The sequence below is a fragment of the Lampris incognitus genome, chromosome 6 (assembly GCF_029633865.1).
Source record: "Lampris incognitus isolate fLamInc1 chromosome 6, fLamInc1.hap2, whole genome shotgun sequence".
NCBI classification, from domain to species: Eukaryota; Metazoa; Chordata; class Actinopteri; order Lampriformes; family Lampridae; genus Lampris; species Lampris incognitus.
Genome location: NC_079216.1, coordinates 32313952 through 32325130, shown reverse-complemented (window position 1 = coordinate 32325130; position 11179 = coordinate 32313952). Strand labels below are relative to the sequence as shown.

Sequence of the window (11179 nt, the reverse complement as noted above, 5' to 3'; positions counted from 1 at the left end):
AAGCTGACACGAACTTAGTCAAAGTATCAAGAGAGATGGTCTCAAAAGCTGTAATAACAGGGACTATCAGTTACTCATTGTACAGATATGAATTTGGTAAGACAGGATCTACAGGGTTAGCTGGAGTTCAAGAACTAATTTTGTTTAAGATCTCATCAACCTTATTGCAGGAAAAAATCTAGAAATTCATGGGCCGTGAATGGTGAGCAGCTAATAGATGGCTGCTTTTTAGTAAGTTTAGATACAGTGTCAAAGAGAAATCTGGGGTTATGTTTATTAATATTAAGTGAGATGATTTTGCAGCAGATAAAGCACGTTTGTATTTCAGTAAACACTCATACCAAGATAGGTAAAAAAGTTCCAATTTTGATTTTAACCATTTACGTTCCAGTCACCTGCAGGCCTACTTAAGAGCTCGTGTCTCATCTTTAAACCAGGGTGTATGCCTCTATAGTCACCTAGCTCTAGTAGTGAGAGGTGCAACTTAATCGAGGAGATTAGAGAGGACCACAGTTAAGTCAATAGTGAAATTTTCAACAGAGTCAGTTACCACAGTGAAAGGAGCCAAGACTTCAGGCAGCTGCTGGCCAAATGCAGCTACAGTGAAGGGACCATTTTGGTGAGTGGCAATTACATCTGTGCTGATATTAACTGGACAGGCCAATAATGCTTCAAATGTGATGAGAAAATACTCTGACACAACAGATGTGGTTGGCAAGACATTCAGATCAGAAACAGCTATCCCTTTAGATAAAACCAAATCAAGAGTGTTACCACTGCAATGAGTCGACTCTTGAACAAACTGAGCGAACCCAAAAGTATCAACTAGTGCCAGAAAGGCTTTACTTAGCGAATCGGCAGCCTTATTCAGATGAATATTGAAATCACCAAGAATACTTTAGCCTTTAGGTAAGCGTTTTCAGTCTCTAACTCAGTGAGAGCTGCTTCCGTTGAAGTTATCCTGTCACTGTGATTCATAAGGCAAGCTTCAATGGTAGTGTGAGTTCACCTGTGGTTGTCTGAAGTAAGACAGATTCCATCAAGTGAAGCTGGAATTGGAAACAGAGTGGTTGTCAGTTCAGTTGAGAGGGTTGTTCTGAGCTTTTTGAGTTCGGAGATTAGAAGGGAGGCTGAAAAAGGTTACATATTGGTGGCCATTTTCCCAAACATTCTGAGACCTGTGGCACTTGAAATCTCAGGAAATTGCTTCTTCCGTTGTTTTTTTCCCCATAGGGCCGTAGTAGTTCGATTGGCAATTGCGTTAGACAAGTGTGGGATAAAATGACACAAGAAAGTGTTTTTTCAAGTAAAATAATAATAATTTGTTTGGGAGCGACTCCTCGCATGTCTATTCTATCCTTCACCCGGGTCGGAAGTCCATTTACTCCACTATTAATATGAACAATTACTTTAGTTTGCTCTGTTGATTGATATTGTTGCAAATTCGGGGGGCAATCCGGGAACCGTCGCCACAGCCGGGACGCGAACCCGTGTCTCCTATTCCGCAAGCGACAACGTTAACCAGTCGAATTTGGGTGGAATTAAACGTGTACAGACAGCCAGATCACACTGGTTGTCTGTATCTCAGTGTTGAATTGTATTGTTTATGTTTGTTCCAGAACGGGTCTGTCTTGAAAATGAGACCCAATTTTCTCAACGGGATTACCTGTATAAATAAAGGTTAAATAAAAAAAAATGTTGTGATCTAAATATGCATGTTATGCATTAGCTGCAGATGAGTCTAGTGAGATGGAGGTTTCTGAGGAGACAAGTCCTATTTCAAATACTTTTCATGTTGCCCAAACACAGTGGGCAGACCCAGCAATAGAGGACCACAGCTACTCCAAAGGAGCAACCATCACATGTGGCTTGACAACAACACCATCCCGTGAGAGGTCGCTGTCTGTTCCAGATGTTACACTGAAAGATTATGCAGACTGCTTGCTCTACACAGGGCAGTACGCAACTTTAATGTTGTAGTTGGTCAAGGTGGCACTAAGTATAGTATAGTATAGTATAGTATACATGTAAATACTCAAGTAACGTATAAGTACCTCAAAATTGTACTCAAGCACAGTACTTGACTAAATGTACCTAGTTAGTTGTGAGATTTGAGGTTGTGTGCCATAACAACAACAGCAACAACAGCAACAACAACAACAACAACAACAACATAGTATTAAGAAGTTAATTAATTTAAGTACAGTACAATTTTCAGTTCGGTAAATTTATTTGTAAAATATCACAATAAAATCATATTTTTCATGTCTTTCATGCAGGGTCCGAAATTAACACTCGCCATCCGCCAAAGGCGAGTAGATTTTCTGATTGGCGAGTAAATCTCAGAAGCCTACCCGCCACATGGCGAGTAACAAAAAAGTGAAATCCAACCACTTAATCCCCCCCCCCAATCTTTCTCGCTCGCTCTCTCTCTCCTTAGCAACAGCAATAACATAGCAACAACAATAACAGAAACTAACCAATCAACCGTCTGTCGCCAGTATGCCAAAAACCGTAGCAATTAATTTGCAATTAATTTGGTAACAAGATAATGAAGGTAGAAAACAATCCTGGAACAGGATACCTCCAGATGTGACATTACCTGTATGAATGCCTCTCGGGCTCAATCGGAGCCTGTCCTCGTAACATCCTCCGTATTGTAGCGAATTCGGAGGGCAACCACAGGAACTGCCGCGGCCGGGACGCGAACCCGTACCGTCCGCACCGCTCGACTGAAGGGTCAGACTCGTCAACCTGCGGCCAACGTGTCTACTTATCCATGCACGTTACACTACCCCCCTCCTTCGGGAAGCGCGTCCCCGCGCTTAAGCGTATCAGCGCCTTCACGCCTCAGGGCGCATACGCTTCCGATGGCCTTACGGTCGCCCCATCCCACTTCTGACACCAATGTAGCGAATTCGGGGGACAACGCAACCACAGGAACTGCCGCGGCCGGGAAGCGAACCCGTATCGCCCGCACCGCAGGAGACATCGCTAACCGCTCGACTAAAGGGTCAGACCCGCCAGCTAGCGTGTCTACTTATCCATGCACGTTACAATATGCTTGGCCGGTAGATTTTTTTCCTCTACCAGTCCCCTTGGCCGGTAAGCCAAAAAGTTAATTCCGGACGCTGCTTTCATGTTATTACTTTACTGACCTTCCACTGACCTTCCACAGAATTGCTGATGCATGACTACAAGAGCTTCCAGGCCCTGCAATGCATGAGCAACCTGCTGTCTGTATGTCACCTGTCACTGATGCTCCAATCCAAGGCTTATGATGAGAAACATGCAGGCGCTGACTTGGTTCTATGTCTACTTGTAGGTAGACAAGGTCGTTTCCAACATCCTTAAATAACACCTGGCCGACTTTATTGCTGTGTAGATATTGGTACGCCTCCGAGCTTTTTAAATTGCTCATCGCCTTACCATCACAGGCAACGGATTCAACAAAATAGCTAAAAATGCTACCGTACGGAATACGAGGCCACTTCTTCACGTCATCCTCCCAACCATCTATTACGGGCGGCAAATTTATTCTTATTTCACCTTTTTTTTTTTTAGCTCCGTGAGGTCGTATTCCCACATCATTAGCTAATTTGGCTGGCTAGATCTTCATGAATGAATGAGACGCCGTACAAATCGCTCTAAGACGGTTAGCGTACCGTTACCATGGAAAACGCCGGTTCCGGTTCAGTGACAGGACGCGGCGGAAGTCGCACCCAACATTCACGCAAGTTATCATGGGGGCTAGGAATTAGGTGGATACTTTGTATGTTCCATTTGTTGACGTGCGATAAATCTGGATTGAGCTGGAACCGCTGCGCCGATTCATTTTTAAAGAGCCAATAGGGGAAACTCCCACTTCCGTGTTTACCAGGGCGTCATTGGTCGGCCGACCAACCGTGTAACTTCAGTGACGTCGTTGGTCACCTGATCCAGCAGCCCAATCCTTTCAAACTGATCACTCAGTCAGTCACTCTTAACATGATCCCTCAGTCCGTGTCTTGGTTACACTTTATTTTAGGGGGTCGGAAATTACCTAGTAATTTGCTAGTAATAAGGTGGTAATTATCACGTATTTTTCTAGAAAAAATGTTGACATTACCTTGTAATTTGGGTTAGGGTTAGGATTAGCTGTTAAATTACCTGTAAAAACTACCACCTTATTACTAGGAAATTACAAGGTAATTTCAACCTTATTTCCAAGAAATTACGTGATAATTACCACCCTATTACTAGGAATATTACTAGGTAATTTCCGACCCCCTAAAATAAAGTGTTACCAGTGTCTTTCAGTCAGGGACAATTGCGTTTGTAGGGCTGGCCCGTTGGTCCGGTCCAGCCAAAAGAAGACTATTGGTGGATTGTATTTTGAATGCCATTCCTTTATTGACTGTCTTTAGGGACCGATTACAGAATAATTTATTAAAATTACAGTTTATTATTAATGTGGTAGAATTAAAGTAATGAAATAAGAAATAGCTCTTTAAAACACACAACAGGCATTTGTCCCATCTAGAATCAACACTTCATAAAAAATGTTCATTAAAAAAGCCCCCTCCCCATCTGTTAGCTGTTTCCATAAGGTAAAATACTTAGTGAGGTAGTTAATAATTTTCACATACAGAATATGATTTCTAGTTGCATTTTGCATGACCTCACTTTACATGTGTTTACAACCCATCTGTGATAACTGAACAGCAGATATTCATGAACAAAGGCTTGATGTGATGCCATCCTAAATAAGGTGTCAGCATACTGACTCTGGCTGTTGTGACAAATACAAATTATATCAGGGTATAAAATGAAAATGTTAAAGGTATCCGTAACCAGCTAATCATATTACCTAAGTTGTAATAAAGACTCCAAAAGAGAGAAAGAGGGTCACTTGGTCACATATGATACAAAGGAGTATTGCATACATCAAACCATCTACAAAATCAACAGTTTCATCACACTTTTTTTTGCGATAATGGATTTTTCTTTTAAAAATGACCAGGAGGAACTTATTTAAAATTTTCACTTAATTAAAGAAAAAATAAAAGTTTTGCTTCCATGTCACAGATAATGCATCACCAGAGGATCTATAATAGCGCTGATCAGGAACGATCTTCATAAACGTTCCATGGAGCTGTCATGATGGTTTTATTCCAGTTGGAGAAATGTGTCATAAACTTGGTGATAAAATAAAGGGTAACCATTGATTTTTTTTTTGATTTTTGAAAACATTTTTACACAGGTTTTGGTAGTGAAACGAGTGCAGGGCTTGGTGTACAGCACATAGCAGCTCTGCCTTATTTTAATTTTTTAAAATTTGATGAAGAGATTGAATTGCTATCTAATGGTTTTAAGAATTGATTAGTTTACTGGGCAAATAAATCTTCAGAAGACAAAAGTTGAAAATATTCACTTTTTTTTTTTGCATTTTATTTACATTTTTCCCCTCAGTATGTTACATAAAGAATGCTAGGCTGCTCACATGTCAGTATCTGAAATGGCAGTCCAATCTGAATGAGATTTTTACTTAACGGTTTGTGTGCTCAAAGTTATAGATGGGTGTTATGGATAGATGTGGTGAGCCCTCTGTTGATGAAAGCTATCGTGCACAAAAAGTAAATACAGCCATCAATCCTACTGCAAGTGAAGAGATTGAAGTTGACTGATGGAAGAGGTTGTTTGATTGGCCCTGGCAATGGGAGTGTAGCCAAACTTGCCTCTGTGTAAACTCCCAGAAAGTATGGAGACTACTGATGTAGACAGTTGGTTTGCTGGTACCTTCAGTAAGTTGGTTTGCTGGTACCTTCAGTAAGTCATATTAAGAAAAACAAAACAACACACAGCCTTCAAAATTTGACAGCCTTTGACCATTTTACTAATTAACTGAAAACATTATTAAAAAAGTTATGCCCAGCCAATCTTCATAATATTTCTTGTGTGGAATGTCTTCATCTGATTCTTCAGTTGACATAAAAGGTACTATAGAGATTTTGAGATTTTATTTATTTATTGATTTATTTGCAGCTATAACATGAAAATCTTTAAATAATCCATCAATGTGGATACACACGGAAAAAGTGATGACATAAAGTAATAAAACAAAATTGTCATAATAGAGAATTCTCTCATTTGGTTGCCAAATTTGTTACAATAAAGGATTTTGTTCAGCAATCTCTTGTAACATCAGATTTTGTAATACAAGAAGGAAGCTTGTATTTCTACCTTTGCAGAGAGAATTTAAACAACAGAGATCAAAGCAACGCAAATGCTCCTTTCATTTTCACAAGCCAGAACCTAATCACATTTGACCGCCAGCAATGTTTGACTCGAGTAGTTTGGAGAGTCTCAAAATATGGGGACACTCAGCGGAAGATGACGCTCTAAAGAAAGTATTTTTTTTAAATGGAAAGTAGCACTGGTCTGCTTCAGACTGTAAAGATACCATGTTCAACCAACTGCCCTAAAGAGGCATACAAAAGTAAAAAGCCATTATATGGGGTTTAAAAATGACCTTTCAAAAAAAGTTCATAGGGTTTCAGAGTTCCTGTCAACATATATATTTGCAATTAATAGCTATTTAACTGTGTATTATTTACTTGTGTACCAACAATATGAGGAGATAAACTCTGAAGTAAATTTTCTTGGTTTCTTTTCCTTGTTTGCCAGTGGGAGTCCGTAATATTGGGTTAAATCAATGACATGCAGCAAGTATTTTGGTTACTTTTGTGTTTTATTTTGAGAGGCCTTGTAGGATGGTAGGAACGGCAAGTACTGGAAACATTGGAATCGTTGAAAAATGCTGTTGCAGAAAGGTATGTCATAACATGATTGGTCATCCAAGAGACTCTTGCCTTCCTCTTGGACCATTTTCTGCCAGCTCTTAATGCCTCTCTCTGTTTCAGTGCCTGAAAAATATAAAAGACAAGGAAACTGATTGCGATATTGCAGCTAAGTTGGTTGTTTAATGTCTTTATTGGAAGGATTGTGTCATACCTGGAATGGTGTTGTCCAAAACAAATCCAAAAAATCCTCCAATAAACATGTGTGTGGTGAAGAGAACAACAATAACTTGGTCCAGCTCTTTTATTCCTTCAAACACAAGAGGGCATAAAAAATAAACACTACAGCAAAAATTTTAGTTGCCTATGAAACAATCAAGTGATTCAATGAAAGGTTTTTTTTTATTATTATATTTTTGCTTGTACTTATCCAGGGAAGTAAAAGTGCAGGGTTAGCTTCAGTTCTTCTTTGGATCAGTGTAATAATAATAATAATACTAATAATAATAATAATAATAATAATACATGTATTGTATATCACTTTTTTTAAGTTCAAAACCTGCTTCAACTCTGAAATAAAAGCAAATAAAATAGGAAATATAAAATAGGATAAGCAACACAAGAAGACATCAAAGGATAAAAGAGGTAAGATTAGAATATCAATGTAAGCATTTAATAATAAATGGCAGAAAGCAAGTCACCTAAAAGCAAGTCTAATGAAATAGGTTTTGGGAAGTGCTTAATAAAATTATATCGATCATGCAAGACAAAACTCCTCAGGCAAGTCATTGCTGAGCCTAGAGATCTACATGACAAAGTCTTAGTCACTAGGCTATATTTTAAACCGAGACATAGGAAGTAAAAATAGAGAGAATGGAGGCACAATTGGGTTGTAGTCGTAATCACATAGCCTACAGGACCCAGGATTGATCAGCTGCATTGTAGCCGACACGATGTGAGGACAGACAAGTGGTTTGCACGCATTATTTCTTCTAAACTGAGACATTAAAAGCAAGTCTCCTCCAGTAAATCATAAGTGAACTGTTGTTTCTCAGGAAAAAAAAGCATAATTTTCCATGGCAGAATACATAAAAAATTACTGACACATTGCGACCTGCTCTGGTCTTCACCAGGGTTACTTCCTAGACACAGGAAACATCAACAGGGCCCTACCTGCTGTACTACAGTTGTGCATTGGCTAATGTAACAATAGGAACTATTGTTAGGAACTATTGTTTAGTTCCTTGTTTCCACAGAGGTTGTTTATGTTGTTGCACCTTGAATATCGGACCGAGCATGACGTATAACCTTACGTGCCGAAGTTATTATTAAAGTTTATAGCCCAGTGGGGTTTAAACGAGTTGTAAAGTCTTATTGGTAGAAGGAAACAACACACTTTAACATTGTGGCAGCGGCGGACAACTCGGTTTGAAGTTTGCTGCGGGAAAGTTTTCTAGGAGCGGGAGAGCAGTTAGTGTTGCTAAGCAACGTTCAGTATATGTTAGCATTAGCTGCTAGAGTGAGACTGCCGTGTGACACGGATGGGCTAAAACCACCGCAAACGTTATGTCTGGACTCAAGCAACCTTTCGAAGACATGGAAGGCCTGGAGGGACGAGTTTGCTCTGTATGTGGATTTAGCCATGGCTGACGCCGATGACTAACAGAAGGTGAAACTGTTCAGCTATCTTGTCGGGGAGAGCGGCAGGGAACTTATGGACACGTTACTGGGCGACACACCAAAGGATGCATGGAAGTTAGATGACGTTATCAAGAAGTTTGATGATCACTGCGACCCCAGCGTTAACGAGACTGTGGAACGTTATCGTTTTTTTTCCAAGAAACCAGGGCACCAGTGAAAATATAGACCGTTATGTCATGGAACTGAGAGTGTTGGCAAAAACATGCAACTTTGGGACATTGAGAGACTCGCTCATTCGGGATCGGATTGTGTGTGGAGGTAACAACACAATCATAAGAGAACGACTGTTCCGAGAGAAAAACTTAACGCTGGACACATGTTTGCAGCTGTGCAGAGCCGCTGAGCTCTCAATGGACAATGTGAAAACCATCTCGGGATCGATGGTGGAAGAGGTACATGCTGTGCAAGGAGCACAGTAACGGAAACAGACGAGCAACACTGTGGAGTGCAGATATTGTGGAAAAACGCATGAGAAAAGTAAACAAAAGTGCCCAGCGTTTGGGAAGAAGTGCACAAAGTGTGGAAGAGAGAACCACTTTGCAGCAAAATGCAGAGCAAAACCGGAACTAAGGAAAAATAAATATGTGAGTAAAATAACAACTGAATCTGAGAGTGATGAATATGAAGATATTATCACCTGTGTCACTGAAACTGAGACAAAAACTGTAGATGCAGTAGAGACTGACACAGGGAAAGATGTGCATACAGAGACTGTAGAGGATGTAAAAGAAACTGAGAAAATGAAGAAAACTCAGCTTCTCTATGCTGGCATGTTTCTAGGCAAGGACATGGTCAAATTCCAAATAGACTATGGTGCCAGTTGCAATATCATCCCAATTAACCTGCTGAATCCAGATGCCAAATTAGAACACACGAAGAGTGTACTAGTAATGTACAATAAAACCAAATTAAAACCACTGGGAAAATGTAAAGTGAAAATAAGAAAACCGAGAAACAACAAACTATATCGCTTAGAGTTCCAGGTGGTGAATGCAGCCGGTACAGTGCCTCTGCTGGGTAGGAGAGCCAGTGAGGCCATGAAATTGATAAAAGTGCAATATGAAAACATCGTGACAATAGACAGTATTGTCACAACAGAAACAACAACAGGACAGTGGACAATGGGAAAAATTAAAGATGAGTATGCTGATGTGTTCACTGGCGATGGCTGCCTCGAGGGAAAATACAAAATAGAGGTGGACAGCACAGTGAAACCAGTACAGCTGCCCAAGAGGCGGGTCCCAGTCGCCATGATGAAACCGCTGAAGGACGAGCTACAAGACCTACAGCAAAGAGGGATCATAACACCTGTGGAATGCAGTACAGATTGGATCAGTGCAATGGTGGTGGTACAGAAACCAAGTGGGAAACCAAGAGTGTGTATCGATCCCAAGCCTTTGAGCAAAGCTCTAAAGCGCAGTCACTTCCCACTGCCAACCATTGAGGACATTTCACCAGACTTGTCAAAAGCAAGTGTTCACAGTGTGTGATGTCAAGAGTGGATTCTGGCATGTGCAGCTGGAGGAGGAGTCCAGCTATCTAACAACATTTGCCACTCCATTCGGACGTTACAGGTAGCTGAGGATGCCAATGGGGATAAGTCCGGCCCCAGAAATCTTTCAGGGAAAGCTCACACAAGCACTGGATGGTGTACCGGGCTTGTACATTATAGCTGACGATGTACTGATCACAGGCCAAGGGGAAACACAGGAGGAAGCTGAGCGGGACCATGATGGAAAACTGAGACTGTTTCTTGAAAGATGCAGACAAAAGAACATCAAGCTAAACAAAGACAAATTCAAGCTGAGACAAAAGGAGACCACATACATTGAACACCGCCTGACGGCTGATGGACTCAGGGTGGATCCAGAGAAAGTGCGTGCCATTGAGAAAATGCCGGCACCGACGGATGTGCAAAGTCTGCTAGGTATGGTAAATTATCTAGCCAAGTTTTGTCCCCACCTCTCAGACCAGTGCATAGTGTTGAGAGATTTGACACACAAAAACAGGGAGTGGAACTGCACAGCACAGCACGAGGAGGCTTTCCTCAAATTGAAAGAGACTATAGCAAAGGTGCCAGTACTGAAATATTACAACCCAGATGAGGAACTCACAGTGCAGTGTGACGCTTCAGACACAGGCTTAGGCGCAGCGCTCATACAGATGGGTAAGCAAATAGCATTTGCAAGCAGAGCACTCACTCAAACAGAGCGTGGGTATGCACAAATAGAAAAGGTGTTCTTTGCAATGGTTTTTAGCATGGAAAGATTTCACCAGTACACATACGGCCGAAAAGTGACGGTGCAAAGTGATCACAAGCTGTTGGAAACAATAGTGAGAAAACCTGTACTGAGTGCACCCAAAAGGCTGCAGGGAATGATGCTGCGCATACAAAAGTATGATCTAGATGTAGTATATGTGCCAGGTAGAGACATGCTGCTAGCAGACACTCTGAGCAGAGCTTATCTTCCTGAGAGTGCACCGGATGCAGAACTAGAGACTGTCAACATGGTACAACACTTACCTATCGCAGCAGACAGGCTACATGATATACGATCTGCCACAAAAGAGGATGAAACACTGCAGCTTCTCATCAAAATGATGCAGCAAGGATGGCCTGATGATAAATCAAAAACACCAAGGGAAATCAAGCCCTACTTCTCATTCCAAGAGGAGTTAAGCCACCAAGATGGAATAGT

General features: G+C 41.0%; 1 protein-coding gene across 1 annotated transcript in view; it reads right to left on the bottom strand.

Annotated features, from left to right (window-relative positions):
• Positions 1–6717: 6717 nt before the first annotated feature.
• Positions 6718–11179, bottom strand: part of si:dkey-106n21.1 (solute carrier family 23 member 1) — a 149969-nt gene continuing 145507 nt past the window's right edge. Inside the window, exons 12-13 of the mRNA XM_056282382.1 lie at positions 6994–7089; positions 6718–6905 (exon numbers count right to left, since the gene is read on the bottom strand). Coding sequence (XP_056138357.1) covers positions 6718–6905; positions 6994–7089 — 284 coding nt within the window. The remainder of the gene's footprint in view (positions 6906–6993; positions 7090–11179) is intronic.